Source organism: Macaca mulatta, chromosome 1 (assembly GCF_049350105.2).
Source record: "Macaca mulatta isolate MMU2019108-1 chromosome 1, T2T-MMU8v2.0, whole genome shotgun sequence".
NCBI classification, from domain to species: Eukaryota; Metazoa; Chordata; class Mammalia; order Primates; family Cercopithecidae; genus Macaca; species Macaca mulatta.
The window spans coordinates 231,584,822-231,608,528 of NC_133406.1; the positions used below are offsets into that span (position 1 = coordinate 231,584,822).

The window sequence follows — 23,707 nt, forward strand, 5'->3', positions numbered from 1 at the left end:
AAGATCAGCTCATGTGATACTCGGTAACGAATATCACATGAAAACAAGGAAGTTTTCTTGTCTACCCCTGAAATTTGCCTTGGTTGGCAGATCCTTCCTTCCCAGACAGCACAAATCAGTACTGCAGCTACAGCTGTCTGTCTGACATATTTGTAAGAATGAACTGTTTAGTGCAGGCTCTGGGAGGCAGTGCCATGCAGGTCACTGATATACCTGGTGCCAATCGTTTCTCTCCATTCGTAAGGCACCTCAGGACCCCACTGGGGCCCCAGTGTTCCAGTAAGGATATGGGTTTTGAGTTAAGGACCCGCCTTCCGGCTCCATCTCTGTCACTAGCTGTGCTAATTTGGAAATAGGACTTCCTTTCCTGGCTTTGGTTCCTCATCTCTAAAAATTGCCCTTATGTTAGGACCTACTTGGTAGAGGCATGGGATAAAATGATTAGATAAGGTGCATAAACCAGGGAGCAGGGTGCTGTGGCAACCATTAGGTACCATCAGTGATAAAGCACTTTGCTTTCATGGATATTTTATATGTTCACTAAATCAGAACTTTCCTCTATGCTCATGTAGTCTAGTGAGGTCTGGGGAGTTTCTTGTTTGATTTTTGCATTGCAAATATTGCTCTCTTCCCCTCCCTAAAAAACCCACTGCTTTTTTTTTTTTTTTTTTTTTTTTTTTGAGACAAGGTCTCACTCTGTCACCCAGGCTGGAGTACAGTGGCACAACCATAGCTCACTGGAACCTTGAACTCCTGAGCTCAAGCGATCCTCCCACCTCAGCATCCTGAGTAGCTAGCACTACGGGCATGTGTCACCACACCCAGCTAATTTTTAAATTTTCTGTTGAGATGGGGTCTTACCATGTTTCCCAGGTTGGTCTCAACCTCCTGGGCTCAAGTGATCCTCCCACCCCAGCCTCCCAAAGTGCTGGGATTACAGGTGTGAGCCACCATGCCCAGCCTACATTTTTTTTTTCATTAACTAGTATTGCAAATATTTAAGTAGAGTAAAATGCCTTGAGTTGATGCCAAAAGGAAAAATAAGGGTCTATAAGGGGATCCATTCTGACTGAGGCATGACACGGTTTGAGTACACCCTCTCCTGTGTCCCTGGCTGTGGGTTACCGCACCTGGGGCAGGTAGGGACACCTGGGGAAAGCTTGGCAGAAACTCCTGCCTCTCCCACTGGCAGAGCTTTTGACCCACCAGGCTCACCCCAGGGCCCCGCTCTGACCTCTGTGGCGCCAGGTGGCTCTTACTCTGTCCTGTCATTTGGGGCCCTCAGCCATCCCACCTCACCCCGCACGGTCCCAGCAGCTCTTGCCCGATTCCCATGCCTCCTCTGGACAGAGAGTTCACCCTCCTCTTGCCAGATCAGTAACTCCTTATGATGAAAGTGTTTTCCATACTCAGTCGATAGGACAGTGGGGGCAGCAAGGGAGGGTCCACCAGAGGAGACAGAACCGGCTTGACAGTGGTGGGGGCTGGGGATGTCTGTTGATTTGTTGAACCAAATTGATTCCTAATCCTGGCATTAAACATCCTCCAAGGCTGTCACCTCATCTCAAAACAAGATTAATTAAAATGGACTTGAATTGAAAGTGGGTAAGACTACTGTCGCTATCACCCCCTGTTACTCTGCAATCCACCACTAGTGAGGGGTGAAGCGAGTTTAAAATCCTGGGCCACATGGTCAACACTGATCAGTCCTCGTCCATGATCACCACAAGGAGAGTGGTGGTGAACTGGTTTCCCAAACCCCAAAGCAAATAGAAAGCCCTCGCCTCCAGGGCTGGGTGCGGTGACTCACACCTGTAATCCCAGCACCTTGGGGTGCTGCGGCGGGTGGATCACTTGAGGCCAGGAGTTCGAGACCAGCCTGGACAACATGGTGAAACCCCTGTCTCTAGTAAAAATACAAAAATTAGCTGGGCGTTGTGGTGCGTGCCTGTAATCCTAGCTACTCGGGAGGCTGAGGCAGAAGAATCGCTTGAACCCAGAGGCAGAGGTTGCAGTGAGCAGAGATCATGCCACTGCACTCCAGCCTGGGTGACAGAGTGAGACCGTGTCTGAAAGAAAAACACAAAAAGAAATCCCTCACCTCCAGCCTGAAAGACAGAGAAATAGTTCTTGGTAATTTGCTGAGAAAAAAAACATTGTTGAATTTGTCACAACCTGGCCACCACCAGCCACCCCCTGCCCTGGACACCCAGCCTCATAGTGCTGGATGGGAGGTAGGGAGACCCTGCTGGCGTTGGAGGACAGCTGCGGTGGCCTTTCAGGGAGAAGGTGAGACAGGCCCAAAGTAATGCAATCGAGCCTCCTTACCTGGGGGTTCCACGTCGGCTGATTCAGCCAGCCTAGGGTCCAAAATGTTCGAGAAAGCAAAAATAAATAATAATAAAACAATAAAAAATAATATAAATGGGCTGGCTGTGGTGGCTAATGCCTCTAATCCCAGCACTTTGGAGGCCAAGACTGGAGGATTGCTTGAGCTCAGGAGTTGGAGTCCAGTCTGAGCAACATAGCAAGACCCTGTGTATTAAAAAAAAAATAATAGTACAAATTTAAAAACCATGCAGTGTAATAACTATTTACATGGCATTTACGTGGTATTAGATATTACAAGTACTCTAGAAATGATTTAAAGTATGTGGAAAGGCCAGGAGCAGTGGCTCACGCCTATAATCCCAGCACTTTGAGAGGCCAAGATGGGTGGATCACCTGAGGTCAGGAGTTCAAGACCAGCCTGCCCAACATGGTGAAACCCCATCTCTACTAAAAATGCAAAAACCAGGTGTGGTGGCAGGTGCCTGTAATCCCAGCTACTCGGGAGGCTTAGGCGGGAGAATCACTTGAACCTGGGAGGCAGAGGTTGCAGTGAGCTGAGATCGCACCATTGCACTCCAGCCTAGGTGACAAGAGCAAAACCGCATCTCAAAATAAAGATGGTGGCCCGTGCCTGTAATCCCAGCTACTCAGGAAGCTGAGGCAGGAGAATCGCCTGAACCCCGTAGGTAGAGGTTGCAGTGAGCTGAGATTGCACCACTGGAAGTAACAGAGTAAGATGTGTGTGGAGGGTGTGTGTAGGTTATATACAAATACCACACAATTGTATAAAAGGGGCTTGAGCATCCTCAGATTTTCGTATCCACAGGGGTCCTGGGACCAATGCCCCTGGGACATGGAGAGACAACTGTATTTCAGACCAGGTATAATTCTTGTTTGGCCCCTTCTCTTTTGGTCTCAGGCATAACACTGCCCGCTGTCCCACAGCTCTGAGCCTACACTGTGGGGCCTGGTAACTCTCCAGAACCCCTCAACTTTGACACCTAACAAGGACTGTCCTTTCCCTTCAAATGCTGTTGAACCCTAAAATACTTCAAAACTTTCATTCCCCTAGAGCCACTTATAAGCCACATCATTCCACACTGAATTTTTTAAAAAACAGCAAACGCTTCCCTGCCTCTCATTCTCTCCCCATTCGTAAAGAATCAAACCTTCTCCAAATGCTGCCAGATACACATGCTTTGATGGCACACACAGCACTCATTGTGATCATTTAAGTGAATTATTTCCAGTTAAGCCCAATTACCATACAAGAGGCTCACACTTGTGCTTGTCCTTAAATGTGTGTCAAATTAACTTTGTTAGAGGTTGTTTTTAAGGCAGTGGAGAAATATAAAGAACATTGTCGGGGAGTTAGTTGGTCCTTGATTTTTGTTTTTGTTTTTTTTTTTTGAGACAGGGTCTCCCTCTGTTGCCCAGACTGGAGTGCCGTGGTGCGATCTCGGCTCACTGCAGCCTTGACATCCCCTGGCTCAAGTGATCCTCCCACCTCAGCCTTCCAAGTAGCTGGGACTTTACATGTGCACCACACCCAACTAATTTTTTAAATTTTTTGTAGGGACAGTGTCTCATTATGTTGCTCAGGCTGGTCCTCATTTTACCCCTTCATTATCTCAGTGGTGCAAGACCAGAATATAACACCTCTCAATTCATTTTCTTATTTTTTAAATAAGAAAATAAAATAATTTTAGGCCAGGTGCTGTGGCTTACATCTGTAATCCCAGAACTTTGGGAGGCCAACACGGGTGGATCACTTCAGGTCGGGAGTTCCAGACCAGCCTGGGCAACATGGTGAAACCGTGTCTCTATTAAAAATATAAAAATTAACCAGGTGTGGTGGCATGCACCTGTAATCCCAGCTACTCAGGAGGCTGAGGCAGGAGAATCACTTGAACCCAGGAGGCAGAGGTTGCAGTGAACCGAGACCACACCACTGCACTCCAGCCGGGGCGACAGAGTGAGATTTCGTCTAAAAAAAAAAATTTTTTTTTTCTTTTTTCTTTTTTTTTTTTTTAACAGGTGGCATCTCACCCTGTCACCCAGGCTGGTCTCAAATTCCTGGCCTTAAGCAGTCCTCCTGCCTCAGCTCAATCCATTTCCTTATCCTAAAATAAATCATTCCTGTCCTGCCTACCTCCCAGAGTCGCTAGGAGGATCACACAAGGTGGGTTCTTATTCCCAAATCCTCCCTGATACCCCTCATGTTCAAAGTTCTGTTCTCCAGGTACAATAGCTAGACAGCTCATTACCACCCTGATGGTCTTTACAGTCTGGTCAGGACAACAGAAGGTAAATAACTAATGCACAAATAGCCAACATTGATTGAACACTCGCAGTATGCCCAGCCCTTACTGTAAAGTGCTAATAAGCAGTTTACACATATTACCTTATTTCATCCCTATACCAGCCCTGTGAGGTGACTGCTATTGTTCCCATGCTTACCCATAGAAAACTGAGGCTTACAGGGTTATGTTGATGGATACGTGTGTGATCATGGTAGAGCCTGGCTTGAACATGTGTAGTATGACCCAGAGTCTGTGGACGTGATCACTCAGCTTCTGTCAAGGTGCAGGGTGACAGGCACGAGAACCACAAACTGCACACTTTTCCGGGACTGTTGTCATAGCCACATCTTCATTATCATCATCAGATTCGTTTTCTATTGCTGCGTAACAGAGTACTACAAAGTAGCTTAGGAAACACACATTTATTATCGCACAGTTTCTGTGGGTCAGGAGTCTGGGCACAGTTTAGCTGGGTCCTGTGTAAGGCTGCCGTGAAGGTCCGAGCCAGGGCTGGGGTCTCATCTGGTGACTCAGCTGGGGAAAGGTCCTCTTCCAAGCTCACTCAGGTTGTTGGTGGAATTCATCTCTTTGCAGTTGGATGACCAGGGTCCTTGGCTTCTTGCTGGCTGTTGACTGGCATTGCTCTCAGCTCCTAGAGTCCACCCGCAGGCCTTTGCCATGTGGCCCCTCCCTAGGCTCTCCCATAGCATGGCAACTTGCTTCTTCAAAGCCAGTGAGGGAAATCGTCTTCAGCACGAGCCTGCTAGCAGGAGAGGGAATCCTATATAATGCAGTGCAATCCTCTGCCATCCATGCCATATTCTGTTGGCTAGAAGCCAGTCACAGGTCTTGCCCATACTAAAGGAGGGGGTCACACAAAGGCATGAACACCATGAGGCAGTAGCCATAGGGGCCACCTCATCACTTGTCCCCCACAATTTCTAACTTCATTTGTGCTTGTCCTTAAATATGTGTCAAATGAACTTCGTTAGAAATTGTATGTAAGTCAGTGGAGAAATAGAAAGAACATTGGGAGTGACAGTGTTCCTGATGGTTTCTTGTCATGTCAACAACTTACAAGAACATTTAGGATGCCAGCAGCGTGTCTGACATGTTTTCTATTCCCTCCTGGATTCCACGGACCTGCCCTCTGGGGAGTTAATACAGTCAGGGTCGCTCCTATGGTTAAATGGTCCCCTGGAGTTTACAGAAGAGGAACTGAGCCACGGGATCTTGAGACAGAGCAGCAAGGGAAGAGAGAGCCCAGTGTTGAATTTAGGCATTTGGTAAAAACTTTAAAATTCATCCACTTATTTATTGATTCCTCAATTCGTCTGCGCATGTGTTCATACGTCCTGCACGCTTCAGTGACTTCCTTCTGTATGGTGTGTTCAGTACTGTGCTGGTGTTGACACAAATGTGGCTGTGTCCCCACCGTGTCCAGGGCAGAGTTAACAGATAGGACAGGTGGGACACCTCTGCCTGAGACATTGTGGGTGGCTTCATTCCCTTTGGGCGTGGGGACCATCCTGGAGTCCACTGCAGGCACAAGCAGGCAAAGGGAACAGCAGGTAGGAGTGCAGAGGTGCAGAGGTGCAGAGGGCAGGTGTGGGGCAACCCCAAGGGGCTTGGTCGTGCCTCAGGGCAGGTAGGGGGCCAGAAGCAGTGGCCACTGCACCCTCCTACCTCCCCACTTCATTAGGAGAATGGGAGGGAGTGGAATGCTACCTCTTGAAGCGGCTTGTCCTTGGGGCACAAGATACCTCTGGACAGGAGCCTCAAAACCAGACAGATTCCTGGGAAACCTTCAGTGTTTTATTTGTATTTTATTTTATAATTTTTTTGAGACAGAGTCTCACTGCAACGCCCAGGCTGGAGCACGATGGCAGGATCTCAGCTCACTGCAACTTCCACTTCCCAGGTTCAAGCGATTTTTCGGCCTCAGCCTCCCAAGTAGCCTGGCTAATTTTTGTATTTTTAGTAGAGATGGGGTTTCACCATATTGGCCAGGCTGGTCTTGAACTCCTGACCTCAAGTGATCCACCTGCCTCAGCCTCCCAAAGTGTTGGGATTCCAGGCGTGAGCCACCGCACCCAGTGCGTGTTTTAGACAGCTAAAGATTCATCCCACCTGGGTGCAGTGCCTCATGCCTGTAATCCCAGCACTTTGGGAGGCTGAGGAGAGAGGATTGCTTGAGCCCAGGAGTTCAAGACCAGCCTGGGCAACATGGTGAAACACTGTCTCTACAAAAAAAAAAAAAAATCAAAAAGATGAGGCAAGAGGATCACTTGAGCCCAGGAGGCTGAGGCTGCAATGAGCCATGATTGTGCCACTGCACTCCCTCCTGGGTGTGACAGAGTGAGACCTTGCTTCAAAAAAAAAAAAAAAAAAAAAAGGCCAGGCGCGGTGGCTCATACCTGTAATCCCAGCACTTTGGGAGGCCGAGGGGGTGGATCATGAGGTCAGGAGATCGAGACCATCCTGGCTAACACAATGAAACCCCATCTCTACTAAAAATACAAAAAATTAGCCGGGCGTGGTGGCAGGCGGCTATAGTCCCAGCTACTCGGGAGGCTGAGGCAGGAGAATGGCGTGAACCTAGGAGGCAGAGCGTTCAGTGAGCCGAGATCGCACCACTGCACTCCAGCCTGGGCGATAGAGCGAGACTCCATCTCAAAAAAAAAAGAAAAAAATTCCTCGCTATACCAGAACTTTTCAATTGTATTGTTTTGGGTTGAAAATCTTTCTAGAATATAACTCATGCTTCCTTCTTCTTAAAACAGAATAAACCCAATTTTACCTTTTCTTGCTAAGCTTAATGGTGACTTTGAACATGTATTGCTGTGTCCGTGTGGAGCAACCTCCTGGAGGCCCTGGTCTCAGGTCACGGGGCTTTCTTAAGTGTCACGAATGTGTTTTATATAATTTCCATTTCTTCCCCTGTTCTTTTTCTCTCACTTGTCTTTCCTTGTTCTTGCTGGTGAATCTGATTTCAGCAAACCTTTCCTTGCCTTCTGAGTTGCTGCTTCTAAATTACTGTGGGGTCAGGAACCCTCATTCCTACTTAGGTTAAGATTTTGAAATAAGACCATCTTGGATGATCTGGGCGAGCCCTAAGACAGGGGTCCTTAGAAACAGAGGCAGAAGGAAATTTAAGAGAGTCAGAAGAGGAGAAGACACAGACACACAGAGAAGGCCACTGAAAGAGGCAGAGACTGGCGTGATGCAGACACCAGCCCAGGAATTCTGGGACAGCCACCAAAGCTACAAAGAGACAAGGGAGGTTTCTTCAGGCTGGGCATGCTGGCTTACACCTGTAATCCCAGCACTTTGGGAGGCCGAGGTAGGTGGATCACCTGAGGTCAGGAGTTTGAGACCAGCCTGGCCAACATGGTGAAACCCCCATCTCTACTAAAAATACAAAAGTTAGCCGGGCATGGTGGTGCGCACCTGTAATCCCAGCTACTCGGGAGGCTGAGGCAGAATTGCTTGAACCTGTGAGGTGGAGGTTGCAATGAGCCAAGATCATGCCACTGCACTCCAGCCTGGGCGACAGATTGAGACTGTCTCTCAAAAAAAAAAGAAAAGAAAAGAAAAGAAAAAGAAAAAACAATGAGTTAATACAGTGGAGTTCAAGGGCAAGCTGGGCCTCACCCCAGTGTCAGAATGAGGGGGCAGAGGTCATTTGGAAACAAAGTATTGCTGTGATTCATCACTTTCCTTTCGCTTAGCTTTAGTTGTGCTATTTACTTGATATTGAATTTCAGCTGTGAAGTTGGGAGCAGGGAGAGTGTTTATCCAAGAAGAGTACTGATTAACAGAATATGTGATATTAACAGAGCACCACGTTGAGGGTTAACAGTATGTTCTGAGGAGGGACAGGAACTTGGGTGCAGGAGTTTGAGCTGCTCAGAGACTTTCTTTTTTTTAAGACAGGGTGTTGCTTTGTTGCTCACGCTGGAGTGCAGTGGGGTGATCACGGCTCACTGTAGCCTTGACTTCCCAGAGTCAAGCCATCCTCCTACTTCAGCCTCCCAAGTAGCTGGAACTATAGGCATGCACCACCATGCCTGGCTAATTTTTTTTTTTTTTTTTTGGTAGAGATGGGTTTCACCATGTTGCCCAGGCTGGTCTTGAATTCCTGGGCTCAAACGATCCGCTCACCTCAGCCTCTCAACGTGCTGGGATTACAGGCATGAGCCACCGTGCCCGGCCCAGAGGCTGCCTTCCTACCCTGCCTCTCTGTAACAATCCCATTGCAGTTGTGAATGAGCTCATTCGTGACTCCAGGAGTATAATAATTTCCTGTGGCTGCTGGATGGCTTAAATTACTCTCTCACAGTTCTGGAGGCCAGAAATCTGAAATCCAGCAGGGCCGTACTCCCACTGGAGGCTCTAGGGAAGAAGCCTCCCTTATCTCTTTTTAGCTTTGGTGATTGCCCCAGCATTCCTGGGCTGGTGGCTGCATCACTCCAGTCTCTGCCTCTGTCTTTCAGTGGCCTTTTCGGTGTGTCTTCTCCTCTTCTGTCTTAAATTTCCTTTTGCCTCTGTTTCCAAGGACACCCGTCTTAGGGCTCACGCAGATCATCCAAGATGGTCTCATCTCAAAATCTCAATCAGCTCTGCAAAGACCCACATGCTCTGGTTGCAGGGATTTGACGTGGCTATCTCTCCAGGGTGTTTTTCAGCCCATTGCAATGAGTGACACAGTGAAACGGTCAAGAACAGTGCCTGACGCACAGTGGGGCTGCTGTTGATATTGCTATTGCTGCTGTTTTTGGATTACTTCTCATCCTTTCATTCATTCACTGGGTATCCAGGTATCGGCCCTGGCTCCCCATCATGCTAGGTGCCAAGGGGGATAAAGTGAAGTGAGGCACTGACCCACAAGGGGATGATGCCCCATGTTTCTGGATATCTGAGGTCCCACAGTACGGTGGACTCTGCTGGCTGAGCCTACAAACCTGCCACATTTATGGTATTGTGACTTTGGGGCGTGGCATCCCTAGTTGCAAGCAGTCAACTTGCCAAATAATCTTGTGAAAAGTCCAAATCATTGTCAACTTATGAATTAGGTGTACTTGGCCGGGCACGGTGGCTCACACCTGTAATCTCAGCACTTTGGGAGGCCGAGGTGGGTGGATCACCTGAGGTCAGGAGTTCGAGACCAGCCTGACCAACATGGTGAAACCCTATCTCTACTAAAAATACAAAAAATTAGCCGCTCATGGTGGTGGGTGCCTGTAATCCCAGCTACTCGGGAGGCTAAGGTAGGAGAATCACTTGAACCCAGGAGGTGGAGATTGCTGTGAGCTGAGATCATGCATCTGCACTCCAGCCTGGGTGACACAGCGAGTCTCAGTTTCAAAAAAAAATAGGTGTACTCAAAGATGGTCTGAAATGGAAGTGTGACTCCTTGCAGTTACAGTTTTGTTTTAGTTATTTTTATTTATTTATTTATTTATTTTGAGATGGAGTCTCACACTGTCACCTGGGCTGGAGTGCAATGGCACAATATCAGCTCAGTGCAACCTCCGCTTCCTGGGTTCAAGGAATTCTCCTGCCTCAACCTCCTGAGTAACTGGGACTACAGGCGCCTGCCACCACACCTGGCAAATTTTTTGTATTTTTAGCAAAGATGGGGTTTCACTATGTTGGCCAGGCTGGTCTGGAACTCCTGACCTCAGGTGATCCACCCACCTCGGCCTCCCAAAGTCCTGAGATTACAGGTGTGAGCCACCATGCCCGGCCCAGTTACAGTTTTTTTTTTTTTTTTTTTTGAGACGGAGTCTCACCCTGTTGCCCAGGCTGGAGTGCAGTGGCGCGATCTCGGCTCACGGCAAGCTCCGCCTCCCGGGTTCACGCCATTCTCCTGCCTCAGCCTCCTGAGTAGCTGGGACTACAGGCGCCCGCCACCTCGCCCGGCTAATTTTTTGTATTTTTTAGTAGAGACGGGGTTTCACTGTGGTCTCGATCTCCTGACCTTGTGATCCGCCCGCCTCGGCCTCCCAAAGTGCTGGGATTACAGGCTTGAGCCACCGCGCCCGGCCTGTTTTTGTTTTTTGAGATGGAGTCTCACTCTGTCGCCCAGGCTCAAGTGCAGTGGTGTGATCTCGGCTCACTGCAACTTCCGCCTCCCAGGTTCATGCCATTCTCCTGCCTCAGCCTCCTGAGTAGCTGGGACTATAGGCGCCCACCATCACACCCAGCTAATTTTTTGTATTTTTGGTGGAGACAGGGTTTCTTTTTTTTTTTTTTTTTTTTGAGACGGAGTCTCGCTCTGTAGCCCGGGCTGGAGTGCAGTGGCCGGATCTCAGCTCACTGTAAGCTCCGCCTCCCAGGTTTACGCCATTCTCCTGCCTCAGCCTCCCGAGTAGCTGGGACTACAGGCGCCCGCCACCTCCCCCGGCTAGTTTTTTGTATTTTTTAGTAGAGACGGGGTTTCACGGTGTTCGCCAGGATGGTCTCGATCTCCTGACCTCGTGATCCGCCCGTCTCGGCCTCCCAAAGTGCTGGGATTACAGGCTTGAGCCACCGCGCCCGGCCCTGGAGACAGGGTTTCACCGTGTTAGCCAGGATGGTCCCGATCTCCTGACCTTGTAACCCGCCCGCCTTGGCCTCCCAAAGTGCTGGGATTACAGGCGTGAGTCACCGCGCTCGGCCCCAGTTACAGTTTTTAAAGCACTTTCCCATCTGCTGCCTTACCTGTGTTTTCCGTGCTGATGACAGACTAAATACCTGAGGCTCAGCCTGATCATTAAGCTCTCAAAGGATTGGAATGTGTGGTCTGCTGACTGAGCGTGGGCTGGCCGGCAGCGCTGTCTTTTTTTACCCACTCCTCCTCCCATGCTTTCTCAACAGACCTTTACTGGCACTCACTATGTCCTGTCTGCTGGGCTAAGTGCTGGGAGAAGGAATAGAAAGCTGACACTCAGTTTGGTGAGGGGGAGGTACAAGTGAGTTGGCCACCATGATGCAGGGAGATGTGTGATGCTTGGGGTGGTCACTGGGAGCCCATAGCTGAGTGAAGGGGGTTGTAGGGTGCTTAACCAAGGCCTGAAGGATGAGTAAGAGTTGCTTGGTGAAGCTGGAACGGTGGGGCCTCAAGGCAGACAGGCTGGCCCCAGAAGGCCGGGGGGGCATAGAGCCAGCATCTGAGTGAGGAGGGCCCTGGTCTGTGACCTCAGGGACACCTCGCCTTCTGCTGCCTGCCTCCACCCAGTCTCCTTCAGTGAGCTGGTTTGTGGCTGAAATTCAACCATTAGAGCTTCATTCTTTTGGCTTAAGCCAGATAGAAAATGTATTCCAGTCCTGGCATGGTGGCTCACGCCTATAATCCCAGTACTATGGGAGGCCGAGGCAGGCGGATCACCTGAGGTCAGGAGTTTAAGACCAGCCTGGCCAACATGGTGAAACCCTGTTTCTGCAAAAATACAAAAATTAGCCGTGCATGGTGGTGCACACCTGTAATCCCAGCTACTTGGGAGGCTGGGGCAGGAGAATCGCTTGAACCTGGGAGGCAGAGGTTGCAGTGAGCTGAGATCATGTCACTGTGATCCAACAACAGGACTGAGGGTGCCCGGGACAAGCACCAGCTCTGTGTCTAGCTCAGGGTTTGTAAATACACCAATCAGCACTCTGTCAAAACGGACCAATCAGCTATTTGTAAAATAGACCAATCTGCTCTCTGTAAAGTGGACCAATCAGCAGAATGTGGGTGGGGCCAGATAAGGGAATAAAAGCAGGCTGCCGGCACCAGGTAGTGGCAACCCACTCGGGTGCCCTTCCACCCTGTGGAAGGTTTGTTGTTTCGCTCTTTGGGTCCACGCTGTCTTGATGAGCTGTAACACTCACCACGAAGGTCTGTAGCTTCACTCCTGAAGCCAGCGAGACCACGAACCCGCTGGGAGGAACGAACAACTCCAGCCGTGCTGCCTTTAAGAGCTGTAACACTCACCGTGAAGGTCTGCAGCTTCACTCCTGACAGCGAGACCACGAACCCACCAGAAGGAGGAAGCTCCACACACAGCTGAACGTCTGAAGGAAGAAACTCCAGACACACCATCTTTAAGAACTGTAACACTCACCGCGAGGGTCCGCGGCTTCATTCTTGAAATCAGTGAGACCAAGAACCCACCAATTCCGGACACAACTGCATTCCAGCCTGGGCAACAGAGCGAGCCTCTGTCGAAAGAAAGAAGGAAAGAGAGAAAGAAAGAAAATGTATTCCATACTCAAATGCAGAATCCACTGAAGATGAGTCTCCTACAGCACCAACCCCTTCCACGTCAGGGCATCTGGCATTCACCCAAAGGCAGGTTTTGCCGTGAACCAGGGGTCAGGCAAGGTCCAAAGACACCAAGTACTTGTAGATGTGGTTGGAAAGCAGATCATCTCTATGTGGGGACAGGAAGAGAGAGGACAGCACTTGGTGGTCCCCACATGTTCCTTGGGCCAGCCATGGGCTCTCCCACCACATTCAGACATTGAGTCGTGACACTCTTTATAACAGTCTGTGTTGAGTCCCTTCCCGGTGGATGGAAGGAAGTAGGTTTCCTCCGGGAATGCATGGCTCAGTGCGGTGAATTTGCGTCTGCTTGGCTCCTGTGCCTCTTCCACTGCCTGCTCCCTTGCATCCCAGATCACCAGTTCACCCCCAGGCCTGGCAGCCTTTACAGAGTACCAGGACCCCAGATGGGGGCTACAGGGAACTGTCCTTCTCCCATGTGACCCAGAGAAGCAGCAAAGAGACCTCTCCATCTAGCCCACTGGAAACATTGCTTTTATTTGTCTTTGCACCATATGTTTAAACAATTTTTTTTTTTTTTTTTTTGTTGAGACGGAGTCTCGCTCTGTCGCCCAGGCTGGAGTGCAGTGGTGCGATCTCGGCTCACTGCAAGCTCCGCCTCCCGGGTTCACGCCATTCTCCTGCCTCAGCCTCCCGAGTAGCTGGGACTACAGGCGCCCACAACCGCGCCCGGCTAATTTTTTGTATTTTTAGTAGAGACGGGGTTTCACCGTGGTCTCGATCTCCTGACCTTGTGATCCACCCGCCTCGGCCTCCCAAAGTGCTGGGATTACAGGCGTGAGCCACCGCGCCCGGCCAATTTTTTAAAAATATTTTTTAAGAGACAGGGTTTCACCATGTTGCCCCGGCTGGTTTCGAACTCCTGGGCTCAAGCAATCCGCCGGCTTCCGCCTCCCAAAGTTCTGGGATTACAGGTATGAGCCACTGTGCTCAGCCCTGCACCGTATATTCTTAAGCTAAAGACACGCACACACATGCACACACACACACACTTTAGATTATTTTTAATATTATCAACCTATCCATTTTCCTTGACATTTTACAATGTATACTATGTCCTCAAAATATGATGTTATGCCCAAACATTGCATTTATTTTATTTTTAGAGACAGGGTCTTGCTCTGTGGCTCAGGCTGGAGTACAGTGGTGTGATTATAGCCTACTGCAGCCTCGAACTCCTGGGTTCAAGCGATCCTCCCTCCTCAGCCTCTTGAGTAACTGGGACTACAGGTGCACACCTGGATGATTTTAAAATATTTTTTTAAAGATGGCCTCTCCCTATGTTGCCCAAGCTGGTCTCAAACTCCTGGGCTCAAGAGATCCTCCCACCTCAGCTGCCCAAAGCATTAGGATTACAGGTGTGAGCCACTGCGCCAGGTCTGAATTTCTTACTTTACATGTTAGCTGGGAAATAGATGCCCTTAAGAATGGTGGAGCATATCAGCTGTCCCTCTAGGTCAGCCCCAGGCCACCCAGCTCCAGCCCTATCTCTAAGTGTCTGAGTCCCTTTTGCACAACAGAGAGCCTGGGGAGGTGGAAGGTCTTGGTAACACTTTGTAAGTTATCCACACTGGCTGTGGGTGACAGAGCCAGGGGTGGGAGCACAGAGCGCTCATGGCCGAGAGGAGTAAGGAGTTGAAGCCGCAGAAACAATGCTGAAGCCTGAGGTGGAGGAACAGTTGTAAATGGAAAATTAGATGGCAGTTTTGCGGGTTGGGAAGTGGGTGATAAAGTGGGTGTGCAGGGGCTGTTCCAGGAGGCTGTGCCTCCTGTGCACTGAGAGCAGGTCGGGTGGCCAGGAGGCTCCAAGTTTAAAGCTGCCAGGTGGGGCCAAGCTTTTTTTTTTGAGACGGGTCTCACTCTGTTGCCCAGGCTGGAGTGCAGTGGCGTGATCTCAGCTCACTGCAAACTCTGCCTCCCGGGTTCAACCTCTGCCTCCCGGGTTCAAGTGATTCTCCTGCCTCAGCCTCCTGAATAGCTGGGATTACAGGCGTGCCTCACCACGCCTGGCTAATTTTTGTATTTTTAGTAGAGATAGGGTTTCGCCATGTTGGTCAGGCTGGTCTCAAACTCCTAACCTCGTGATCTACCTGCCTCGGCCTCCCAGAGTGCTGGGATTACAGGTGTGAGCCACTGCGCCGGCCTTTCTTTCTTTTTTCTTTTTCTTTTTTCCCTTTTTTTTTTTTTTTTTTTTTGAGACGGAGTCTTGCTCTGTCGCCCAGGCTAAAGTGCAGGGGTACGATCTCAGCTCACTACAACTTCCCACCTCTGGGGTTCATGCAATTCTCCTGCCTCAGCCTACCGAGTAGCTGAGATTACAGGCGTGTGCCACCATACCTGGGTAATTTTTGTATTTTTGGAGACATGAGTTTCACTATGTTGGCTAGGCTGGTCTTGAACTCCTGACCTCAGGTGATTCCGCCTGCCTCATCCTCCCAAAGTGCTGGGATTACAGGCATGAGCCACCATGCCCGGCCTGGGCCAAGCATTTTTGCAGTGACCTTCCTCCTTGTCAGCAGCCTCAGAGGCAGGCACTGGATCCAGAACCTCGTCTTGATCCTAGCAGCCTCTATGTGTGCCAGCCGCAATGGCATCCAAGCTACAGGGAAGCAGTTTATATTTTCGCCTTGGAGTCAGCGGCTCCTGCCTGCCTGGTGGGTCACATCCTCCTATTCTTTGCTCAGACTTCAAAAGGGGATTCCAGGTTCTGTTTTCCCAGGGTACATTGAAGAGCTGGTGTTTCCCCACATCCACCCTCTCTCCCAAGGGAAGGCCTTGGTCTGAGGGGACCAGCAGTGGCAGGGTGCCACCTACTCAGGGGGAGTGCAGGCAGGAGGTCTAGCGGTGTCAGATGGGCAGCCTCCTTCCCGCAGGGGCTCCTGGCTGGAGCGTGGACTTGCTTCTCTCATTTCCTGAGATTTGCTGGAGACAGGCGTTTGCTTCGTGCCGAGAGCTATCTCCTATGGTCTTTGTCCTTCGGCTAATTCAGAGTCTCACTTGGGGTCAGTTTTCCAAGGTCTGGTGACCAGGATGAATGACACATGGAGTTGCAACCCAGACTGCAGTTCAGGAGTTTCCCAAGCGGGTAAGGCTCTGTTTCCCAAGAAAGTGGGTGTGGATATGGGATATTCTGCCCTTATTCTTATTTTTTCCTAATGTTCTTTTAGATTTATAAAACAAGTAATAATACTCATAAAAACTCAAACAGGCGAGATGTGGTGGCTCATGCCTGTAATCCCAGCACTTTGGGAGGCTGAGGCTGGAGAATCACTTGAGCCCAGAGGTTTGAGACCAGCTTGGACAACATAGTAAGACTCCGTCTCTAAAAAATTTGTTTTAAAAATTAGCCAGGTTGCCAGGCGTGGTGGCTTATGCCTGTAATCCCAGCACTTTGGGAGGCCAAGATGGGTGGATCACCTGAGGTTAGGAGTTCGAGACCAGCCTGGTCAACATGGTGAAACTCCATCTCTACTAAAAATACAAAGAATTAGCCAGGTGCGGTGGCGCACACCTGTAATCCCAGCTAGTCGGGAGGCTGAGGCAGGAGAATTGCTTGAATCCAGGAGGCAGAGGTTGCAGTGAACCAAGATCATACCACGGCACTCCAGCCTGGGGGACAGGGTGAGACTCCGTCTCTCAGAAAAAAAAAAAAAAAGCTGGGCATGGTATGGTCGTGCACACCAGCTACTAGAGAAGCTGAGGTGGGAAGATGGCTGGAGCCCAGGAGGTCGAGGTTTTGGTGAACTGTGATCATGCCACTGTGCTCCAGCTCAGGGGACAGAGCCAGACCCTGTCTCAAAAAAAAAAAAAAAAAAAAAAAAAAAAAGTCAAGCAATTCATATGCAGATGCAGTTAATGAGCTGGGCCTATTTCTGTCCTGCTTCTTCCCCAAGTCCCCAAACACGTCCCATATCAGCCCTGGGCATGGTGTCCTTCCGGTTCACCCACTTCTTGGAGATGGTTTCTGTTGACTATTTGCTGAACTTTGTGGCTGCCCAGAAAATACTCCAGGGAGTGTGATGTGCGTCCATTTCCGGAGCCTCATTTCAGCAGGACTGGTGCCTGGTCAGGGTCTAGACCCTCCACCTCAGGGCCTGCCATGGAGCAGCCAGAACCCTGGCTTCCCTAAGGTTCCCTAGACAGGCTGCTGTCACCTCTGCCCAGCTCTGGACTCTGGGGGCTCCCCAGATGAAAGCACAGCTCCCTCTCCCCTGGGCTGTCATCAGGAACAGGTGGCCTCTGCATGTTCCACGGGTCTGGCAGGTCAAGAACTCAGAAAGATTGCTTTAACAGTGGGTGAGGCTTTTATGTATTCAGCTGAGACAATGAATGTGAAAGCTTATTGTCACCTGTAAAGCACCTACCAGTCTGTTCTGAGAGCCAGAGCAGCAGAGGGGAGGTTCTGAGGGTCTAGAAGCCTCGGCAAGGGGCGGTTGCAGGCAGGGGCAGCTGGGCAGGGTCACCCATGCAGGGGCAACCAGATGGCTTGCCCAAGCTGGGGTCTATGCCCAGAGGACCATCCAAAGATGCTGACCCTGTGAAGCCTGGCATCGCCCAGGGAGGAGCTGTCACCATCATGGCTCTCTGGGCTACGAGTCATGTCAGTGACTAAAAACAACCATTTGCCCAAGACTTGCAAGTAAGAGAGAGAGTTCTCAGTGGATGAGATCAGTTTTTCAGTGGCAGTGCTGCTGACATTTGGGGCCATATAATTTTTTGTGGTGGGGGCTGCCCTGTGCACTGTAGGATGTTTAGCGGCATTCCTGGCTTCTACCCACTAGACGCCAGGAGCACTCCCTACCCATCAACTGTGGTAATCAAAAATGTCTGGGTTTTTTTTTTCTTCTTCTTTTTTTTATTTGAGACAGGGTCTTGCTCTGTCACCCAGGCTGGAGTGCAGTGAGGCGATCTCGGCTCCCTGCAACCTCTGCCTCCCAGGCTCAAGTGATTCTCCTGCTTCAGGCTCCCAAGTAGCTGGGATTACAGGTGTGCGCCACCAAGCCCAGTTAGTTTTTGTATTTTTAGTAGAGATGGGGGTCTTGTCATGTTGGCCAGGCTGGTCTCGAACTCCTGACCTCAAGTGATCCACCCGCCTCGGCCTCCTGAAGTGCTGGGATTACAGGCATAAGCCACCACGCCCGGCCCCCAAAATGTCTTTAGACATTGCCAAATGTCCCCTGGGTGACAAAATCATCCCCCAAACTGCTGGATTAGAGGCTTTGGAAATGGATTTTCTGTGACCACTGCTTCACCATTGTAAGCTGCCTCTCACTGGGGTGCACTTTTCTTTGTTCCTTTTCCAAAAAGCTGACCTCATCGGGCCCATTTGTTTGTTTCGTTGACTCACCCAGTCTAACCACAAGCAGCCTTCCTCCTCTGGGGGATCCCAAATGACTTATCATGGGACTTTGTATGTAAATTTCAAAGATTCTTTTCTACTAAATCGGAGGCAGAAATCCTCAACTTCTGTTTTAGCAGCCTTGGTAAATACTTCCTTAAAATGTTTAAGGGGTGTGCCGTACTCTTGCTGGTGGTCTCATTGTGAACACCTTTGCAGTTCAGTTCCCCAAAATCGCCAAACATTTCCCTCTGACTCGTTTGGGTCTCAGCCCAGTGACTAGCGGATGATCTAAGGGCCAGGGCGGTCTGAGTTGGCTAGTGCACGGGGGATTTTCTTAAAGCCTTTGACCCAGGGGCTGGTGTGGGAGGAAGGCAAAGGCCTGGTTGTTTATGAGCAAGGAGGAGTCAGGTCCCAGGATGGAGCCCTTCAGGGTCACTGTCCTGGGCCCTGCCCCTCTCCTGCATGTCAGGCCCCTTGGGCAAGGCCTGTATGTTTGCGGGACCCTCTTGGGGCAGCAGAGCAAGTGCTGGCTTTGAGACAGGGCTTCACTTTCAAGCTCAGTGTGGCTCCGAGGGGTGGACACAGCCCTGAGGTCGGTAGCTGAAGACCTGCCTGGCCACAGTCAGCAGCAGTTAGCCTTCTCCTCCCGCCCTCTGTGAGCAACGCTGTACCCTGGGAGGAAGGAGGTTGGGCTCTGTCTGAATTCCATCACGGGTCCTCTCCTGGGCTCCTTGCCCTGCTTTGTTGCCTCTGTAGGAGGATGCATTCTGGTTTCCTAGGAAGGGCTTTATATCTTAACATCCACCCTGCATTCAAAACCCAAGTTATCAAGACCACAGGGCACCACAACCCTCCTCTTGGCCTTGCTGTTTCTATTCTTCAGTGGCTCCCAGAGTCTGGCTTGATTGGGCAGCTTAGAAGCACATGATTGAACTTGAGCAGTGGTTGAAACCCAGAGTCAGATGCCTGGGCCGCCCCTATCCCAGGCACAGAGTCTGTGACCTCACACCCAAGCTGTGCTGTGTACTCAGTTGTTCAGTATCGACTTGAGCTTGACGGGCATCAGCGGCCAGGGAGTGAAAGGGAAGAGAAGCCAAATCCGGCTGCTAAGGGCTCTCAGTCCTGGATGGCAGGAAAATAGTGGCCTTGCCACTAGACCTGATGCCACCTGCCCCTCCAGCTGTACCCCTCAACACCTTGGGTAATACCTCAAGCCCCAAGTCCTCTTCCAAGCCAGATAGGACCCCAAGTGCTGGGTGATCCTTATTGAAGGGTAGGGACAGGAGGGACCCGTGGGCCTGTGTGTGCTCAGAGCGGAGTTCTGGGGCACCTGTAGCAGCTGGAACTATTTCTTTGCTCCCAGGGCTGTCCTCCGTGCCTTTACCTGTGCTGGGCCCTGGCAGAGCTCTGAGTCTTCCGGATTCCAGCGTCCATGGTAGCTAGTCTGTCGACGGCTGGAGGAAAACCGCTTTCCCAAAATAGCCACCCAGAGGGAAAGAGCAGCCCTGGAATTTGACCCTGACGATCACCGTGACGGGGCTGCTGGCCCCACCTGGCCTGACCTTCACGACATCATGGAAGGACTGTTGGTTAGTTGTGGGGGCCAGGAGTTTTCCTCTGTCCCCCTCCCCTCTTCTTCCCTTTCTTCTTTCTCTCTGCCAGCTTCAGGTTTGAAATTCCAGTGACACCGAGGAGAGATGCTCCAGTGTCTGTCCAGCTGGGGGGCAGGTCACGTGGTGGGAGCAGAGAGGGGAGGGCACTTGTGCGCCGGCACCTCTCGGCAGGTGAATGCACACCTATGGAGGGGCCTGGGTGCTGGCAGTGAGCCCAGCTCCCTGCGGCTGTGCCAGGCCCAGAGGCGGCGGCGAGCCGAACAGGTCAGACAGGTGGAACCAGCCCAGGGAAGCTGCAGGGCCAGAGCTGACATCCGATCAATCCAAGGTCCTTCTTTGGCCCACAGAGCAGGTAACCCACCCTTTTCTTTTTTTCTTTTCTTTCTTTCTTTCTTTTTTTTCTTTTGCTGATTTAATTCACTGACAACTTTAGGGAAATTTACAGCCCGAGAAAAAGGCCATCGGGATTGGAGGGAAATCGCGAATTTGTTTGGAGAGGGATTTGTGGTGTTTTGTGTGGAGGAAATTTGGCCTCAGCATTAGAAAAGCATTTCTGATTTTCAGGTTTTTGATTCTGAAAGCAGGTTTCTTATGGCCTGCGTGCTGGGGGGCAAATCGGGGAGGCAACGCCCAGAAGCCGTGAGGGTTTTCCTGTGACTGCCGATGGAACGAAGTGGGAGGCTGTAGTTAGGTAGCCTGTTTGCCTCCATAAGGAGTGGTTGGGGTGGAGACAGGGTGGTCAGAGGACTGCTCCGCAACAGGACTTGGCTGTATGGGGGAAGGTCTCCCAGTTCCTACTCAGAGAAACACGTGAAGGGCTGGACTGCCTCCAAAATTCAAATTTATGCTACAGTCCCTTACTGGGGCTGGATTTTACTTGGAGATTGATTGAAGTTTTGAAATCACCTTTCCTGGTAAGAAGACTCCGCCTCCTGCGCTCTTCCCTCCTCTGTATCTTGGCCAGCAATGTTTCCCTTAGACAAATTTGTGGGGGATTTCTGGCCTGAGGACAGGAAGAAAAGGAGCCCAGGTCTGTTTCAGTGAAGAATAAGCCCAGGACAGCCCACCTGAAAGTAGAACTAGTTTTGCCCAGTTTGACATCATTGAAAATGCATTTGTCCTCTTCCTTGAACCAGGCTGTGCCTTCTTCTATCTGTTCTCCGCCTCTACTAAAAATACAAAAAATTTGCTAGGCGTGGTGGCGCATGCCTGTAATCCCAGTTACTCAGGAGGCTGAGGCAGGAGAATCGCTTGAACCCAGGAGGCAGAGGTTGCAGTGAGCTGAGACCACGCCACTGCTCTCCAGCCTGGGCGACAAGAGCAAGACTCTGTCTCAAAGAAAAACAGCAACAGGCCGGGCGCGGTGGCTCAAGCCTGTAATCCCAGCACTTTGGGAGGCCGAGACGGGTGGATCATGAGGTCAGGAGATCGAGACCATCCTGGCTAACACGGTGAAACCCTGTCTCTACCAAAAAATGCAAAAAACTAGCCAGGCGATGTGGCGGGCGCCTGTAGTCCCAGCTACTCGGGAGGCTGAGGCAGGAGAATGGTGTGAACCCGGGAGGTGGAGCTTGCAGTGAGCTGAGATCTGGCCACTGCACTCCAGCCTGGGCGACAGAGCGAGACTCCGTCTCAAAAAAGAAATTCTGGCCTGGCCTGGAAGAAGCTGGTGGCTAAAAGGGGCTTCAGAGACTCCATCCAGATCTGCAGCTGATTCTGTCTGGGTTGGAGCCATGGCAGAGAGGAAAGTGGCTGTCTTGGGGACGGGCCCAAAAAGATGGATTTGGAAGTTTTGAGCCTCAAAAATGACTGACAGGTCCATGGCTACTGGAACAAGCTTTCACTGGCTGTGGGGGGTGGGGGGCCACCACCCTTGTGTCCCCAGGAGACAGGAGAAAACTGCAGCAGGTTGCTAGTTGCCCTACTGATGCTGTCCCTCTGCTCATTCCCGCAGTGTCCCTGGCCAAATAGCAGAGAGTCTTGCTGGCTCTTTGGGGCCACCAGCCAAAAGCCTGTTGCCTTTGCCATTTGCAGAGCGAGAAACTCATTCATCTCACACCTCTTAATATTTAAGACTCTGTGTTTCCCTTTTTCTGGTTCTTATGGATGGAGCCTTAAGCAGCCAACTCTGGGAGGCAGCAGATTTAAAAAAAAAAAAAACACAGGAAAAAAGGCTCAAACACCTAAAAACCAGCAGCTTAGCTACTTACTGGGAAGAGGGGTCTCCCTGGGCAGTGAAAGGTGAAGAGTAGATGCTAGGATTGTTGGAAATTACCACTGCATTGAGAATCTCGTTTTCTTTTTTTTTTTTTTAGATGGAATTTCACTCTTGTTGCCCAGGCTGGAATGCAGTGGCACAGTCTTGGCTCACTGCAACCTCTGCTTCCTGGGTTCAAGCAATTCTCCTGCCTCAGTCTCCCGAGTAGCTGGGATTACAGGTGGCTACCAGCACACTTGGCTAATTTTTGTATATTTAGAGACGGGGTTTCACCATGTTGGCCAGGCTGGTCTCGAACTCCTGACCTCAGGTGATCTGCCCACGTTGGCCTCCCAAAGTGCTGGGATTAGAGGCGTGAGCCACTGCACCTGGTCCAGGCCAGGGTTTCAAGAGGAGATGACACAGGGGCAGAACAATTCTTTCAAGGGGACTCCGAGCTGGTGTTAAACATCCACAGCTTCCTCTCGAGGCCTGGGACCCTGGCCCTCCACAGCACTGTCCTCCTTCCACCAGGACGGGCCCTTCACTAGCACTCGTGGTTTAGAGGGGATTCGAGGAAACCGTTGAACTGCCTTGCAGAGGGAGACAGGAGGACTTTGCTTTCTGGAGATATTTTTGGTTTTTATTTTATTTTATTTATTTATTTTTTTGAGGCGGAGTTTCGGCTCTTGTAGCCCAGGCTGGAGTACAATGGTGTGATCTTGACTCACTGCAACCTCCACCTCCGGGGTTCAAGCGATTCTCCCGCCTCAGCCTCCTGAATAGCTGGGATAATAGGCAAGTGCCACTACACCTGGCTAAATTTTTTTGTATTTTTAGTAGAGACAGGGTTTCACCATGTTGGCCAGGCTGGTCTTGAACTCCTGACCTCAGGTGATCTGCCCACCTCGGCCTCCCAAAGTGCAGGAATTACAGGTGTGAGCCACCGTGCCTAGCCTATTTATTTTTTTAGAGACAAGGTTTCACTCTGTCTTACCCAGGCTGGAGTGCAGTGGTGCGATCACGACTCACCCAGGCTCAGGTGATCCTCCTGCCTCACAGGCATGCACCACTACTCACTTTTTAATTTTTTGTAGAGATAGCACCTTGCAGTGTTGCCCAGACTGGTCTTGAACTCCTGTCCTCAAGCGATCCTCCCTCCTCAGCCCCAAAAAGTGTTGGGGATTATATGGGTCAGCCATCGCGCCAGGCCAGGATATACTTTTAAATGAAAAGATACCGGCACAACCTTAGCCAGTTTCTGTCATGAAAGCGGCTTTTCTGTCTGAATCCATCTCCTGTGGCCCCTGCCTTACCTGTGCTGGCCTTTAACCTGTTGGAGGACATGAAAGCAATCTCTTTGCTGTCCTATAGTCATATTGTGTTTGGATCAGAGGGACGTCTGAGGTTTTGTCTGCTTATGCAGACGGTGCCAGCTAAGCTGTGCCTTTTGGGTCCAGGTGATCTCCAAAGCAGGCCTCTCCAACACATAAAGATCCTTGGGACGTAGTTCACGTATGAAGGGTCTGCCACGTGTCCACTGTGGATTAGATTCTGTTGAGGAAATGGGAGCAGAGGATGAGGTCGTGACCCCACACACCCCCAGCCTGTTGT

General features: G+C 50.6%; 1 protein-coding gene and 1 long non-coding RNA gene across 3 annotated transcripts in view; one reads left to right on the plus strand and one right to left on the minus strand.

Moving 5' to 3' along the window:
• Positions 1 to 23,707, plus strand: part of LOC114674205 (uncharacterized) — a 45,507-nt gene that overhangs the window by 19,722 nt on the left and 2,078 nt on the right. Inside the window, exon 4 of one of the 2 annotated variants that reach the window (XM_077975502.1) lies at positions 19,647 to 21,240. The exons of the other annotated variant lie outside the window; for it this stretch is intronic. Within the exon in view, the coding sequence (XP_077831628.1) occupies positions 19,647 to 19,726 (80 nt within the window). The 3' untranslated portion in view covers positions 19,727 to 21,240. Of the gene's footprint in view, positions 1 to 19,646; positions 21,241 to 23,707 lie in introns of those variants that run through there. 2 annotated transcript variants of the gene reach the window in all.
• The window catches only part of LOC144336590 (uncharacterized), a 35,711-nt gene that overhangs the window by 2,124 nt on the left and 9,880 nt on the right, over positions 1 to 23,707 (minus strand). Inside the window, exon 2 of the long non-coding RNA XR_013408488.1 lies at positions 11,253 to 11,964. This is a non-coding gene — a long non-coding RNA (uncharacterized LOC144336590). The remainder of the gene's footprint in view (positions 1 to 11,252; positions 11,965 to 23,707) is intronic.